The sequence below is a fragment of the Netta rufina genome (assembly GCF_964035555.1).
Source record: "Netta rufina genome assembly, chromosome: Z".
Taxonomy (NCBI): Eukaryota; Metazoa; Chordata; class Aves; order Anseriformes; family Anatidae; genus Netta; species Netta rufina.
Genome location: NC_140126.1, coordinates 49,302,056 through 49,314,787, shown reverse-complemented (window position 1 = coordinate 49,314,787; position 12,732 = coordinate 49,302,056). Strand labels below are relative to the sequence as shown.

General features: G+C 44.9%; 1 protein-coding gene across 1 annotated transcript; it reads left to right on the top strand.

The window, feature by feature from the left end:
- Positions 1–2,495: 2,495 nt before the first annotated feature.
- FUT10 (fucosyltransferase 10) lies at positions 2,496–12,004 on the top strand (the record flags this gene model as incomplete). Its single annotated transcript, XM_084305751.1, has 4 exons — positions 2,496–2,576; positions 5,072–5,354; positions 9,145–9,980; positions 11,780–12,004. 4 exons carry the CDS (start codon positions 2,496–2,498, stop codon positions 12,002–12,004), a joined length of 1,425 nt encoding a protein of 474 aa, XP_084161877.1.
- Positions 12,005–12,732: the final 728 nt, after the last annotated feature.

Sequence of the window (12,732 nt, the reverse complement as noted above, 5' to 3'; positions counted from 1 at the left end):
GCCTGAGGGACGAGGGATATGTTCCCTCTCTGTGAGACAGGGCCGGCCAGCAGGCACTTGAGTGCTTCCCAACTTCCATGACGCATTTTTTTTTTTTTTTTTTTTTTCTGACAACCCTCTGGCTTGGCGCAGTGGAGCTAAGCCCTCTCGAAGAGAGCACCGGATAAAATAATGGCACTGTTGTAAAGACGAAACAAAACAGAACAAGCAGAAAAAAAACCAAAAAAAAACAAAAAACAGCAAGAAGCACAGCTAGGCTAACAGTTAGAGAAATCAGTGTCGGGAATAGACTTTTTAATTATTTTTTATCATTTTATTTTATTTTTATTTCGGCGGGAGGAGCAGCCGGGAGCGGCAGCGCGCCCGGTGCCATCGGCCCGCCGCGTTTCCTCTGCAGAGCCCTCGGGACCCCGGGGGGAGCCGACCCCCCCAGGCCCTACCCGAGCCCCCCGGGTGGCCGCAGGGAGCTGGGGGAGCTTTAGAGGAGGAGGAGGAAGGAAGGAGGAAGGGGGAAGGCGCGGATCCGCGCCGCCCCTCCGCGGGGCCCCGCGCAGCGCCCGCCTCCCGCTCCCCTCCCCAAGTGGATGCTCGAACTGAAAGTGAAAAATAGCAAAACAAACAAACAAACAAACAAAAAAACCCAAACACACACAAAATAATCATCAAACAACAACAACAAAACAGACCCAAGAGCACGGGGCCGGTGGCACATCGGGCGGGATGGATTTTTGCGGGTAAGTAGGGAAGCAACCCGCCGGGCCGGAGGATGCTGGAGCCCGAGGGAGCTGGGGGGGAAGACACGGGGCTGCAGCCCCCCGGGAGGGGTACAGGACGGGCTGAGAGCCGGGCAGGGAAAGCGGGGTGCACAGGGAAAGCGGCTGGGTGCGGGGGGAAGGCAGCGAGGCAGGGCTGGGAGCAGAGGTGTCGGGGACACCCGGTGGGAAGTTTGGGAGGGTGTGCGGGGGGCTACTCCGCTGCACGGCACACCAGGATGTGGTGAGCTGTCCTGCTCTCTCCCCAGGCCCTTACTTATGCCCCTCTGCTCGGCAGGAGCGAGGTGGGAAGGCTCTGCGAGGTCTGCTCTGCTGGCCAGGCTGGGGCAGGACAGAGCCTGGCGTGGGCCACCACCAGCCCCCCGCTGGGTGTGAGCACCGGGTTTGGGCACTGCAGGTGAAAGAGAGAAGCTGTGACCCCCCTGCCTGACCCTGGGCACACCCGTGCTGTGCAGTTCCCCCTCTGGAAGAATACCGAAACCCAGGAGGATTCCTGCATTTTTACCCAGGCAGGGGGTGAGGGGGGCATTCAGTGTGCTATCAGAGCCTTCCTTGTCCATGCATAGGGTAAGATGTATGCTGTTAAATACACTGTTCTGCCCCCCCTGAGTGGCTGAGTACACTTTCAATAATACGCGTGCAATCAGAGTTCAGCCCCTTCCACTCCTGATGCCCTACTTTGGCTGTAATGCAGGAAGGTACAGTGGATAGAAGACTTTGAAACTTGGTTTCAAAGGCACTGAGCTGTCAGCATCAGGCCGTAGTACCCAGACAAAGCCTTCAGAAGCAGCTGTCCCACGCAGAGCAGAACTCAGCAGTGCTGTTTCATGTGAGGCTTTGGTGAAGAGGCTCCTCAGGTGGTTGATGCAAAGGGATTTACTCATGTTGCAGTGGAAGCAGGACCAGCCTTTGGACTCTATCTGCTACCTCCACAGAGGGAGGGGGCAGGCAGTAACTGTGGGACCCATCCCTCTGAAAGATTTTTGGAGCTCCATGACTGGGATGCGGGAGGTAGCTGATAGGAACACACACATGGAGGGAAAGCAATCACATACGCCTTTTTGTAGAAAACTAGACTAAAGTTCTGGTTTTCTCTCATCTTATTTATCTTATTTTTCCTCTTTTTTTTTCTTTTTTTTTTGAATCTGAAGCTGGAATTTGTGCCTATTCTGGTTGTCAGGTGCTGGGATTTTCACTCAGTAACATCCATCATGCAGCAAAATGGTCTGGGAAAAATAAAAAAAAGTGTGTCAGGGAAGGGGAGGAGTCATTCGAGGTTGGTTGAGAGGCAGACCAGCATGGATATAGATTGCCAGAGAAGGGGAATTTGTTAAACCTAAACTGTTCTAGGCCTGGAGAGAGATATGTGGAGAGGTGATGTGTGGCCCTGCTTTGAAAGGAGCCCAAGTCCAGGCTGGGCAGTGTGTGTGTGAGTGCTATTTTGTGCAGACCGCTTTCTGGTCTAGCTAAGGGTTAGCCTGTCTCAAAACATTGTTCTGGCACCTGCAGAAAGCTACAGGTAGACATCAAGTTAATCACCAAGCTCAAAGAGCGCTCTTTGTTGATGTTTTACCCTTTTTTTTTTGGCAGCAGTCACCATGAAGAGGAGTAAGGATGGAGTGGGACAGCACTGTGGCAAGGGCTGAAGACTTTCAACAAGCTGGCCTGCCTGATGCCTAGCTCTATCTGTCCGTGGGTGCTCTGCGGGCCTAACAGTGCAGCATGATCAGGACGAGGAGGAAGAAACTGTGGGCATCTTGTTTCTGCTTTGCAGCCGCCTTTTTCCTCATGGTGACATTCCAGGTACTGGGGAAAAAGGGCAGGGGATATGTGTGTTGTTGTACTCAGCATGTGACACAAAATTTGGCAAATTGAGAGAGAGATCATAAAAGGCAAAAGATGTGTTTGGTACAAGATTGCTGTGAGAGGAATATTTGAAGAAAGTCTGTCAACTCTGTTAGGGTAGTGGTAGCAGCTCCGTAAGTGACATTACACAGAGGATGGCTTTCGTGCACAGCTCCTCAGCTGCTGGAGGAGCTCCTCACAGGTCGTGTACCAGACCACCCCATGTTGCATTGCCTCTATCCTGTGCTGGTTTCCCAGTCCCCTCAAGGCCATGAGTTTGACCTGATGAGGCTGGGAGGCAAGGCTGGACCCATTCCAGGCAAATGTGGCAGCCTTACCTGGAAAACCTGAGCAGTCCTGACTCAAAGGCTGTGCTTAGCATTAGGAAGTCCAGTAGCTGGTCAATAATAAAAAAAAAGGAATGATAGGAAAATCAGCATGGAGGCCTATTAATTTACAGTAGGTGCAGTCCAGCCTAGCTTTTCGTCAGAAGAAAACAACTTTTACATAGATTGAATCAGCTGTGGCTGGCAGCTGTGGGACTTACAGAAACTTCAGACATGAGAAGTGCATGATCTGCCCCAGGGATGTCTCCATACCAGTTGTGTTCTGAACTGAGGCTCTTGTTCAGACTGGTACCTCAGGTAACGGCCAGTGGATCCAGCATATGGATTTCTGAAGCTCTCCCAGGCCAGCTGCTTGCTCTGAATGGGAATGACTTTGTGGGGGCAGGTGTTGTCACTTTTGGTTCTGTGCCCCTAAGCTGGGCATCCAAAGTTTGATATGGCTGCCCTAGTGTGGGAGCAATGCTAGCAAATCTTTAGGAGCTTTACTGGCAGGTTTTGTGACTGCACTGCACCTCCACAGCTAAGCAGGTTCAGATTTGGGATTTTCATCTGACAAGTTCACTGCACAGTGACACTCGGTGCCCGGCTGCTGGGACTGCTGCAGCATGGGAGCTGTGGGTATAGATGAGATGTATCAATTCCCAGGAGTTCAGAGAAAGCTGCTAGAAATTCTGAACAAGTACACAGATTCCTTGAATTCTGCTAGGGCCAATTTTGGAAGCAGAAAAAGAGTATGTTCCTGGAGAAACCTGGACATGAAGTAGCTATAGACTTATCAGAGTTATATTGCTGCATTTGCATCTCACCACACTGCTAGACAAATAATCCTTGTCCCCAGCTAGTATCTTGTCCACTTGCCAATGTGGGAGTGTTTTCTGTATTTTTCTGTGCAGCTGCACTTTGCACAGCCTCCTGTGTGTGCTGTCCCAGTGTCCTGTGTTGCACAGAGCCTATTTAGTTTACTTACAATCAGTGTATTTTACTAGACAGTAAGAGTGAATGACATAGCAAACAGTGAAATGAATGTGTGCGGTAATGCTATCAGGGAAGATAAATGTTTTCAACCAACTTAATGTAAACAACGCTCTCCTGCTTTCCAATATCCTCCTTCAGAGCCATCCAAAAAGTGGAAATGCTGTGAGCCAAAGCTGTCTGGTGGGTATGAGTTCCCCCATCGCTCTTGCAGCTGTTCTTAGGGTGGCACTAGGCTCTGCCTGTGGAGATGCACACAGAAAAAGCCGTTTGCGTGGCGGCAGGAAGGTCTTCGCCCCACAGAAGCTAAGGGTGGTTTCTGTGTATATCCCACAGCACCACCTACCAGCACCATTTCTGTCTCTTCACCAACTCTCCCTCAGCAGACTTCTCTGCCCCAGGACACTTTTATGAAAGGTACAACCTGTAGAAAAGGGTGGTGGTTTCACGGGCACCTGAACTAGTGAAGCCTGACTTTCTGAGGATTTCTGTCTCATGACTGATGGCAGGCCCTGTTAGAGGTTCTCCTATGGTTGGAAATCTTGTAAGATTCCTCTCAGGGTTTCTGATCTGTACACGATGGTTTGCACAGTCAGGTCTTTTACATCTCTGCATACAGGTGGGATTTTTCTCTTGTGCCTCGCCAACAAATTGTATTTAGGTTTTCTTTAAGACCTGTCTGACTGATATATCCAGTCATTGGTTTAAAAATCAATCAGGGTGGGCACAGATGACCACACAGAGACATGAAGACCTTATGGCTTTTTTTTTTTTTTTTTTTTTTAACAGCACATTTCCAAAATAAACCTTGCTACTGGAGGGCTGTCTTCTGTTTTATGCTTTTTCCAGAGAGAAAGCAGAATTTGTCATCTTAAATTTTGTCTGACATGGCCATATCTCAGTACAGAAATTTAGTTTTTGCCTCCACCTTACCTATTCATATTGAAGTACTCCCTATTCTGACATAAATCACCTGGACAATGGCTGCAATCAGTGAAGTGCATCCACTTCCTTGATTGACAGAAACTTCATGGAGGCTTACATAGTGCTTGATGTCTGAACTCTAAATTACCATGCAAAAGTCCCGGCTAATGGCAGTGATGTGCTGTGATATGTATGCTTTTTCCCCTGAAGGTTGTCACTGAACTGAGCGATTCAGAGAATAAGGCGGCAGTAGTCTCCAGTTTACACAGTGGTCCACTGAAGCCTGAGGAGAGACGTGATCTCCAGTTTAAGAACGAACTTGACAGCAACTTCAGGACAGAGTCTGATGCAAACCATTACCCCATCCTGCTCTGGTGGTCTCCCCTGACTGGAGATACAGGGAGACTGGGTCAATGTGGAGAGGATGTTTGCTTCTTTACTATCAACAAGACCTACCAGCACAATCAGATGACAAGAGCTTTTCTGTTCTATGGTAAGGAGCTGTTTCTTTCTAAAGGAGAAACTTTCCCTCCTGTCCAGCTCTTTTCCTTTAGAGATTAAATATTCTAGGTGGAAATCAGGAGCAGGAAGCTTACACAGCTCACTTTATTAAACTTTGCCTGATGCTGAATCTATCATCACAGGCCCAGAGACCTCTGCAAAAGGACTCTGAGGAGTGACCATGCACATCTGTGGGATGACTGTTGTCTTGCCTCATGCTGCTTTCCTGTCACGTGTGCTCCCTGTTTATGGGAGAAAAGATAATTTCCTGTAGCTGCCAAGTCATGAAAAGACAGTCTGAGATCAGGACATTTATTTTTCCCCAGTCTTTTGGCTTATCACCCCCAGCAGAGGTCCTGCAAGGCCTTTGTCACACTTGTGCAAGACTTTTGTCTTAAGATAATGCCCTCACTGGTAACTGTGCAACTGCCCTGCTGCATGTGCCAAGAGATTGCTAGCAGCCTGTAAATGGAAAGCACTGAAAGAAGTGCATTGATTCTGCTCAAGGAACAGCAGCTAGTGCAACATGCTGAGCTGCTCTGGCTCTGCTGCCTAAGAAACTTCTCACTACTTGTGCTGTAAAAACAAAACACAAAAGAGGCATCTTTATTTTGTTAATTTCTTCCCCCCACACCATAGCTTTGAAGATGAAAAGAGAACTTCAGCTGGAAAAATAAAGACAATAAATTTCTGTGATTGGTAGGTTCAGCCCCTTTGTCTGAAAACAAAACAAAACAAAACAGAGTCCTGAATTTTCATTCACTTGTTCAAGACACAGGTGAACTGGAAATAAGGGCTTTTAATGCGGTTGTTAACAGTAAACTAAAAACTTCTCATCAGTAATCTTTTCAGAGTGCCAAGTAGGTCAGCATTGTCTGTTGCTAATATAGTGGTCAAGCATGAAGGCAAAGGAATAACAGTGAGGGAATGAGAACTTGACCTAATTAAACACAAGGAAAGCTAGGTTTGCACCACGTGAGAGTTGTGAAGTCTGGTGCTTTTGGTCTCTGGCAACAATTCTCTTTGCCTGCTTCAGCATTAAAAGAACTACTACTGTTCATTTTTGGCAGGTTTGTGGACATGATTACTTATTTTCAAAGGGTTATTTATACTGGGCAAAAGATCTTCCCTGTAGTTTTTCTTTTTCTAGTGGTGCTGTCTTTGCACTGCATATAAAGGCAAGTGTCAACATATGCAAAAATGTTACTTGTTTTTAAACCATGATAAATGATCTCACAATGCTAAAGTCTGCAGAGACAAAGGACATAGGTAGGGGTTGACATAGGTCATCTCTCCTCTGGAAGTGAGCCATGGCACCCACTTGCTCGATTTTGTCTCTACCTTTGGAGTAGTCTCCAAATTAGTCTCCAAAATCTACCTTTTCAACATCACATACTCCACAGAGTTTTGCTTGTAGCATGAGCTGCCGATGCTGTTGCTTCTGAGGAAAACTGCATCAGCAAGAGCTGGATCTGATGTAGAGGGAGATGCTCTGCTTTTCTGCACCAGAGAGTTGAGTCCTTGGAGTATGAATCCCAAATGAAAGATGTCTCCTAAGATACATAACTTCTCCCGAGAGCATCTGTCATTTGTTCCTGCACTTTACCACACATCTGAGATTTTCTAATTAGTAGTTTGCAAGTTGAAATTGCTTGTAATTACAGTCTTGCTGTGCTTTCCTTATCCCTTCATAAGCTCATTAATTTCCTTCAGCTCACAGGGTGGGCAACATGTTGGTGGTATCTTCCCTTCAATGCTCAAAATCTTTTTGTCTACTTTCTGGATGGAGATTGATTAAGTGTTATATTAGAATCAGCCAATTTGGTGTGCTTTTATCTATTGTGCTGTTTTCTTTAATTTTCTCTGTGCCTAATTCTTTCTTTGTTTAATAAGTTTTACACATTATGCTTCAATCCCTCTCTCACCCCTTTTCTTGTGTCATTCTTTTCTGCGTTTACCTTCCCTCTCCCCTGCTGTGCTACCTCTTTGAGGTAACTCTTGCAAGAGGCAAAGCTGAACAGCTATGGTTTCAATCCACAGCCTTTCATTATTGTCTATGTACACTGCAGCTTCTCTTCTGGACATCTCTTAAAACAAGGTGTTTTCAAAACCAGATAGACTGCATAAGCTACTCTGTAAGAATTTGATTCATTCTCATTCTTCTTCACCTTATTTCATCGCTACCACACAACAAAAACAAAGAAAGCAAACAGCTTTTGTTTGTTTGTTTGTTTGTTTTCAGTGAGCGGCACAGCACCTCATCCTCTTAGTGTTTGGGGCTTGGGACCACACTTCAGAGGAAAACAGAATGTCAAATTCTTAGTGGTCTTAAAAAACTAACAAGCAAACAAACAAACAATACACCTGATGCTCTTTGAAGGATCATTCTTTATAAGAGGTTTTTATACAACTGGCAGATATCATCCATCTTCACTGCTGTAGTGAAATCTTCTATTGGTTTTACAAGGTCACCCTTGGAGTCATCTTGGCAGGCTTATGCAGCTACAGAGATCATTGGGCATTTCTTTTTTTTTTTTTTAATTTTATATATTAGTTTTTAGGTGAAAGCTCTTTGTTACTTTTACTAACTTTCTCTATTCCCCTTCCCCCCTCCCTCCCCTCTGTGGTTTGAGATCAAGGGTAGAACATAGAATGAAAGATCATGAGTAAAGTGGAGATGGTAGAATAACTTGTTCAAAGAAAAGGGGTTTGTGTTGTTTTCAAAACCAGTTGTTCCTTTTATTTATTTATTTTTGTTTGTTTATGAACCTCACATGCTTGACAGAACAGGTTAAAAGTTTCATATGTTCAGTGCTGGTACTCAAGTCAAGACCAAATATAGTTCTAAGAGAATGAGGAAGTGTCTTGGCACAGATTCGTCGGCTTTGCATTTAATCTGAAAAAAGGCTAGACATCTGAGTGTAGTACAGCACTACTGAAGGGGAAAAAAGGTTCTGATTCATGACTTGGTATTTTGAATTCAGGTTTGCACAGACCAGCCTTTGCTAAAAGGTTTCTAGGTTTCTCCACGGTTTTCCTAAATTGTGTGTGGGGCTCACTCTCCTTCCAGAAAAGTGCAAGCAGCTGCAGTGGTCTGCTTTCAGCATTTAGACATAGTTCTTTCTCTACTTTTGCCACTAGATTGAGGAGCCATCTTTTGCCAAAGGCTGTTTCCTTTATGTATCTGGTAGGCAGCTGTGATACATCATCTCTAAATTTTCACTTTGATAAACTAAATAGATTGGCTTCCAAAGTTTCTATAATAAAATGTCTTTCCAAGACTTCAAGTCATTCTTACAATTTTTCTCCTTAACTGATCCAATATTTTAGCAGCTTTTTTTGTTGTTTTGGTACTAGAATCAAATTCATCCCTGCAGTGACCATTTCCCTCTCATTATAGACAGAGGAAATGCCATCTGTTCCCTTATTTACATAGCCAGGGGATTATTAAGCATCTTATTAGTCTCCCTTCAGTGCAGTAAAATACAAAATAGGGAGGCTTTGAAATGAGAGGCCTTTAAACTAACATGACCTGAATGTAAAACATTTTTAACGTTAACTACTGATCCCCCGTCTCTAGATTCTTCTGCTGCCAAATTTGCTTCTATCTGTCATCACATTCCTTGGTCTTTGCATGAATTACTCTCTTTGTTGCACAGCCTTATAATGTCATAAATGCAGTGCTGGAGGGCTGATATTAAATTAAAATCGAATTTCTGTATATTGCACTTGGGCGACATGACAGGGGAAGGCCAGACTAAACACTATTTGCTTTTGTCTAGGCACTGACTTCAGTATAGACAGCCTACCACTCCCTCGAAAAGACCACCATGACTGGGCCCTTTTCCATGAAGAGTCACCAAAAAACAACTACAAACTCTTCCACGAACCAACTATCACCTTATTCAACCACACCGCGACCTTCAGCCGTCATTCTCACCTACCGCTGACCACTCAGTACCTTGAGGGTGTGGAGGTCCTCAAGTCCTTGAGGCACATGATCCCACTGCAAATGAAGAACAGCCTGAGGAAGCAGCTTGCACCACTTGTGTATGTGCAGTCTGACTGCAACCCTCCTTCTGACCGGGACAGCTACGTGCGTGAGCTGATGTGCCACATCGAAGTCGACTCTTATGGGGAATGTCTGCACAACAGAGACCTTCCCCAGCATCTCAGAAATCCAGCTGCCATGGATGACAGGAACTTCTTTAAAATACTGGCACAATACAAGTTCATTCTTGCGTTTGAAAATGCTATCTGTGAAGATTACATCACTGAAAAGCTCTGGCGGCCACTGAAGCTGGGAGTGGTACCAGTGTACTTTGGGTCTCCCAGCATTGTAGACTGGCTTCCCAGCAACAAGAGCGCAATCTTGGTATCTAGTTTTTCACACCCTAGGGAGCTGGCCCACTATATCAAAACACTAGACAAAAATGATCAAGAATATGAGGCCTTCCTGGAATGGAAACTGAAAGGTGACATTTCCAATCCAAGGCTGCTTACAGCGATGAAGGAGCGCAAATGGGGAGTGCAAGATATCACCCAGGACAATTACATTGACACATTTGAGTGCATGGTGTGTAACAGAGTGTGGGAAAACATCAGGAGGGAAGAAAAGGTACTTGTGACTTTCTGTCTCGTGGGGGCTTTAAAATGGCCATAGGTTCAGATTTGCCAGAGGAATTTTGATTATCAGATTTCTGGCCAGCCTACAATCACTGGTATCACAGTGTAATTGGGTTGTGCATCCTCATGCCAAAAGGTGTTGGCAGAAGGTGTGAGTACATGGCCAGGGCATGTGTTCTTTGTACTGCTACAGTACTGGCACTCATGCACAGTGACTGGTGAGCTGGTGGTCATCTCAAAAAAAAGCTTGAATTGTTCAGGGAGGAGGTTTTTATTCGGCTACAGTGAGGAGCCTGACTTCCTGACTTGCTTTAGAAGACCACCCTGAAGGCTACCAAACACTGGAACATATTGCCCAGAGAGGCTGTGGGATCTCTGCCCTCAGAGGCTTTTAAGATTCACTTGATTAGATCTGATCAGACCTGCTTGGAGCAGGGGACTGGACTAGATGATTCCTGAAGGTCCCTCCTGGTTTAAATACTCTATGATTTTCTGGGTCTGTGTATATGTGGATGCATGCAAGCCTTTAGCAAAAAAGTGTCATTTTCTTTGGCCATATTTAGTGACTAAACATTGAAATATTGATGTTTAAGACAGGTTGTGCATTAGCGAGAGGAACTGGACCTGTTTCTCCAGGTCTAAATCTTTTGGAAGTTACACTGATAGAGACCAGCTGGAAATGGCTGTGCTATCTGGAAGCCCAGCAATGAGGGCCCACCAGACTTGTAAGGTTGTCAGCTGTGGTACCAGGAGCCCATTTCAGAGCCACCATGATCTGTTCAGTCTCCTGAGGCTGATAGTTGTGGATTGGGCTGGTAGAAACAGAGCATTACTTGTAACAGTTGTTACAAAATGAAGTTAGAAACTCACACCACATGCACCTCTGAGTTAGTGAATACTCATTTTAATTACCATATTTCTTTAAGGTTTCTAGGTTTAGGTACCAAGAACCATTTTTTTTTCTCTTCATGGGCTCCATTATCAGCATAGATGGAAAAACAAACAAACAAACGAACAAACAAACAAACAAACAAACAACCTTTTTGTGCCCAGTAATGGAACTGACTAATGGCTATAATACCCTAGAGTTGTCCTATACCTATTAGGCCCTATTTTTACAGGTGACAATATGAGCAGTACATTAAGTAGTCAGCTAGTAGAAAGGATACAAAGAAAGCATTAGAATCTGTTAGGGTGAACTGAAGTGATGGGGAATGCAAACCATTAGGCATTTACATTACATTTAGCCAAGCTGTCCTAGATGAATCCAGTGCAAATCTAGACAGTTGTCCTCTCCTTAAATTTGGAATAAAACCATGGAAAGGTGTAAAAGGGATGAGATACAGAGATTCCTTTCGCATGCTTTTGTGACTCTCCAGTCAAGCAGACTATGAAGACCAGTCTGCTTTCCTTGTCAGATTCATAGCTTGTCTTTTTCTCATTAAAATTATCTCATGAAATGTGTGCATATTTAACATGAAAATGGGATATAATGATGAAAGTAGAACTTGTTTCCTTAGAATTTCAGATTGGCTTAGCTGATGCTGCCTGTTTGCAGCCAGATCTGATATGAGATTCTGGCTCTTGTCAGCATTATTGCCCTTCCTCCAAGCAACTCATGGAGAGCTTCCCCTCGGACATCCACAGGGACATGGCTAGAGCCTATAGTGGGAGGGCAAATTCACTGACATGTTTTAATAGTTTTTTTTTTTTTTTTTTTTTTTTTTTTATATATATATATCTGCATCGGTCCCTGAATAATCCTTTCCTTCTATTTCTCTCCATTGCCAGGGATGGCTACCTCAGAGGTGGAGTGCTCAGGTTAACCATCTGAGCTGCCCCAAACCCGAGGCTTTCTCATTCTTATCTTCAAACCCTGGCCGGAATTCCCTGCAGGAGATGTGGATAGCAAGTTTTGAGCAATCCAAGAAGGAAGCCTGGGCACTGAGACAGCTGGTGGAAAGGAACAGGAATTTTACATCTCAAGAATTTTGGATGCTTGTATTCAAAGAATAAATACACCAGCCTGTAAAACAAAGTGGCCTTCTTAGAGGAATCTACAGAATTTTCTTTTTGCAGGTGGCCTTATTGTATGTAGGATTGTAAACCACAGGAAGTAGACCTATAAGACTGAATTTAGTATGCTTAGTGCACAAGGAGTATAAGGAATGCTAAGAAGAAGAATCACCCTACTGGTTGATAGGAGTATGTGTGTGTACGCTAATTGTCATTAATTCATGTGTTTTAGCATTGCAGCACAAGTTTATCAAGGTTCTCCGGGCCCAGCGTCAAGCACAGATCTAGTCATTGTGAGGTGAGTGGATCTCCCTCCATCTTTAGGTATGTGCCTGAGTTCATAGCCTCAGGACCCCTTTCTTCCCCAGTCCAGGATCCTCTTTTGCTGCATTGGTATCCATGAGTTGGAGAGCAGATGATGCCATTACACTGCTACAGCTTCTGTGCTGCTTTGGATGTAGAGAAAAGATTGGGACGGTGTCCCTGGCTAGTTGTTTGTTATCAATTTCCCTGGCATCAGCAGATTTAGCAGGGACTTGGCGAGCTTTGTGTCCTGACACTGAATGCCAATGTAAAGTGCATTAGTACTTGGCACAGGAAAGCACCATCTGTTAGTGTCCAGGGACAGATTGAATGAAAAACGTGCTGGCTCAGATTTATCCACCATCTTCTGCTAAAAATAAGCAGAACACATGAATATCTCCACTCCACAGAAATAGGGCTGGCCT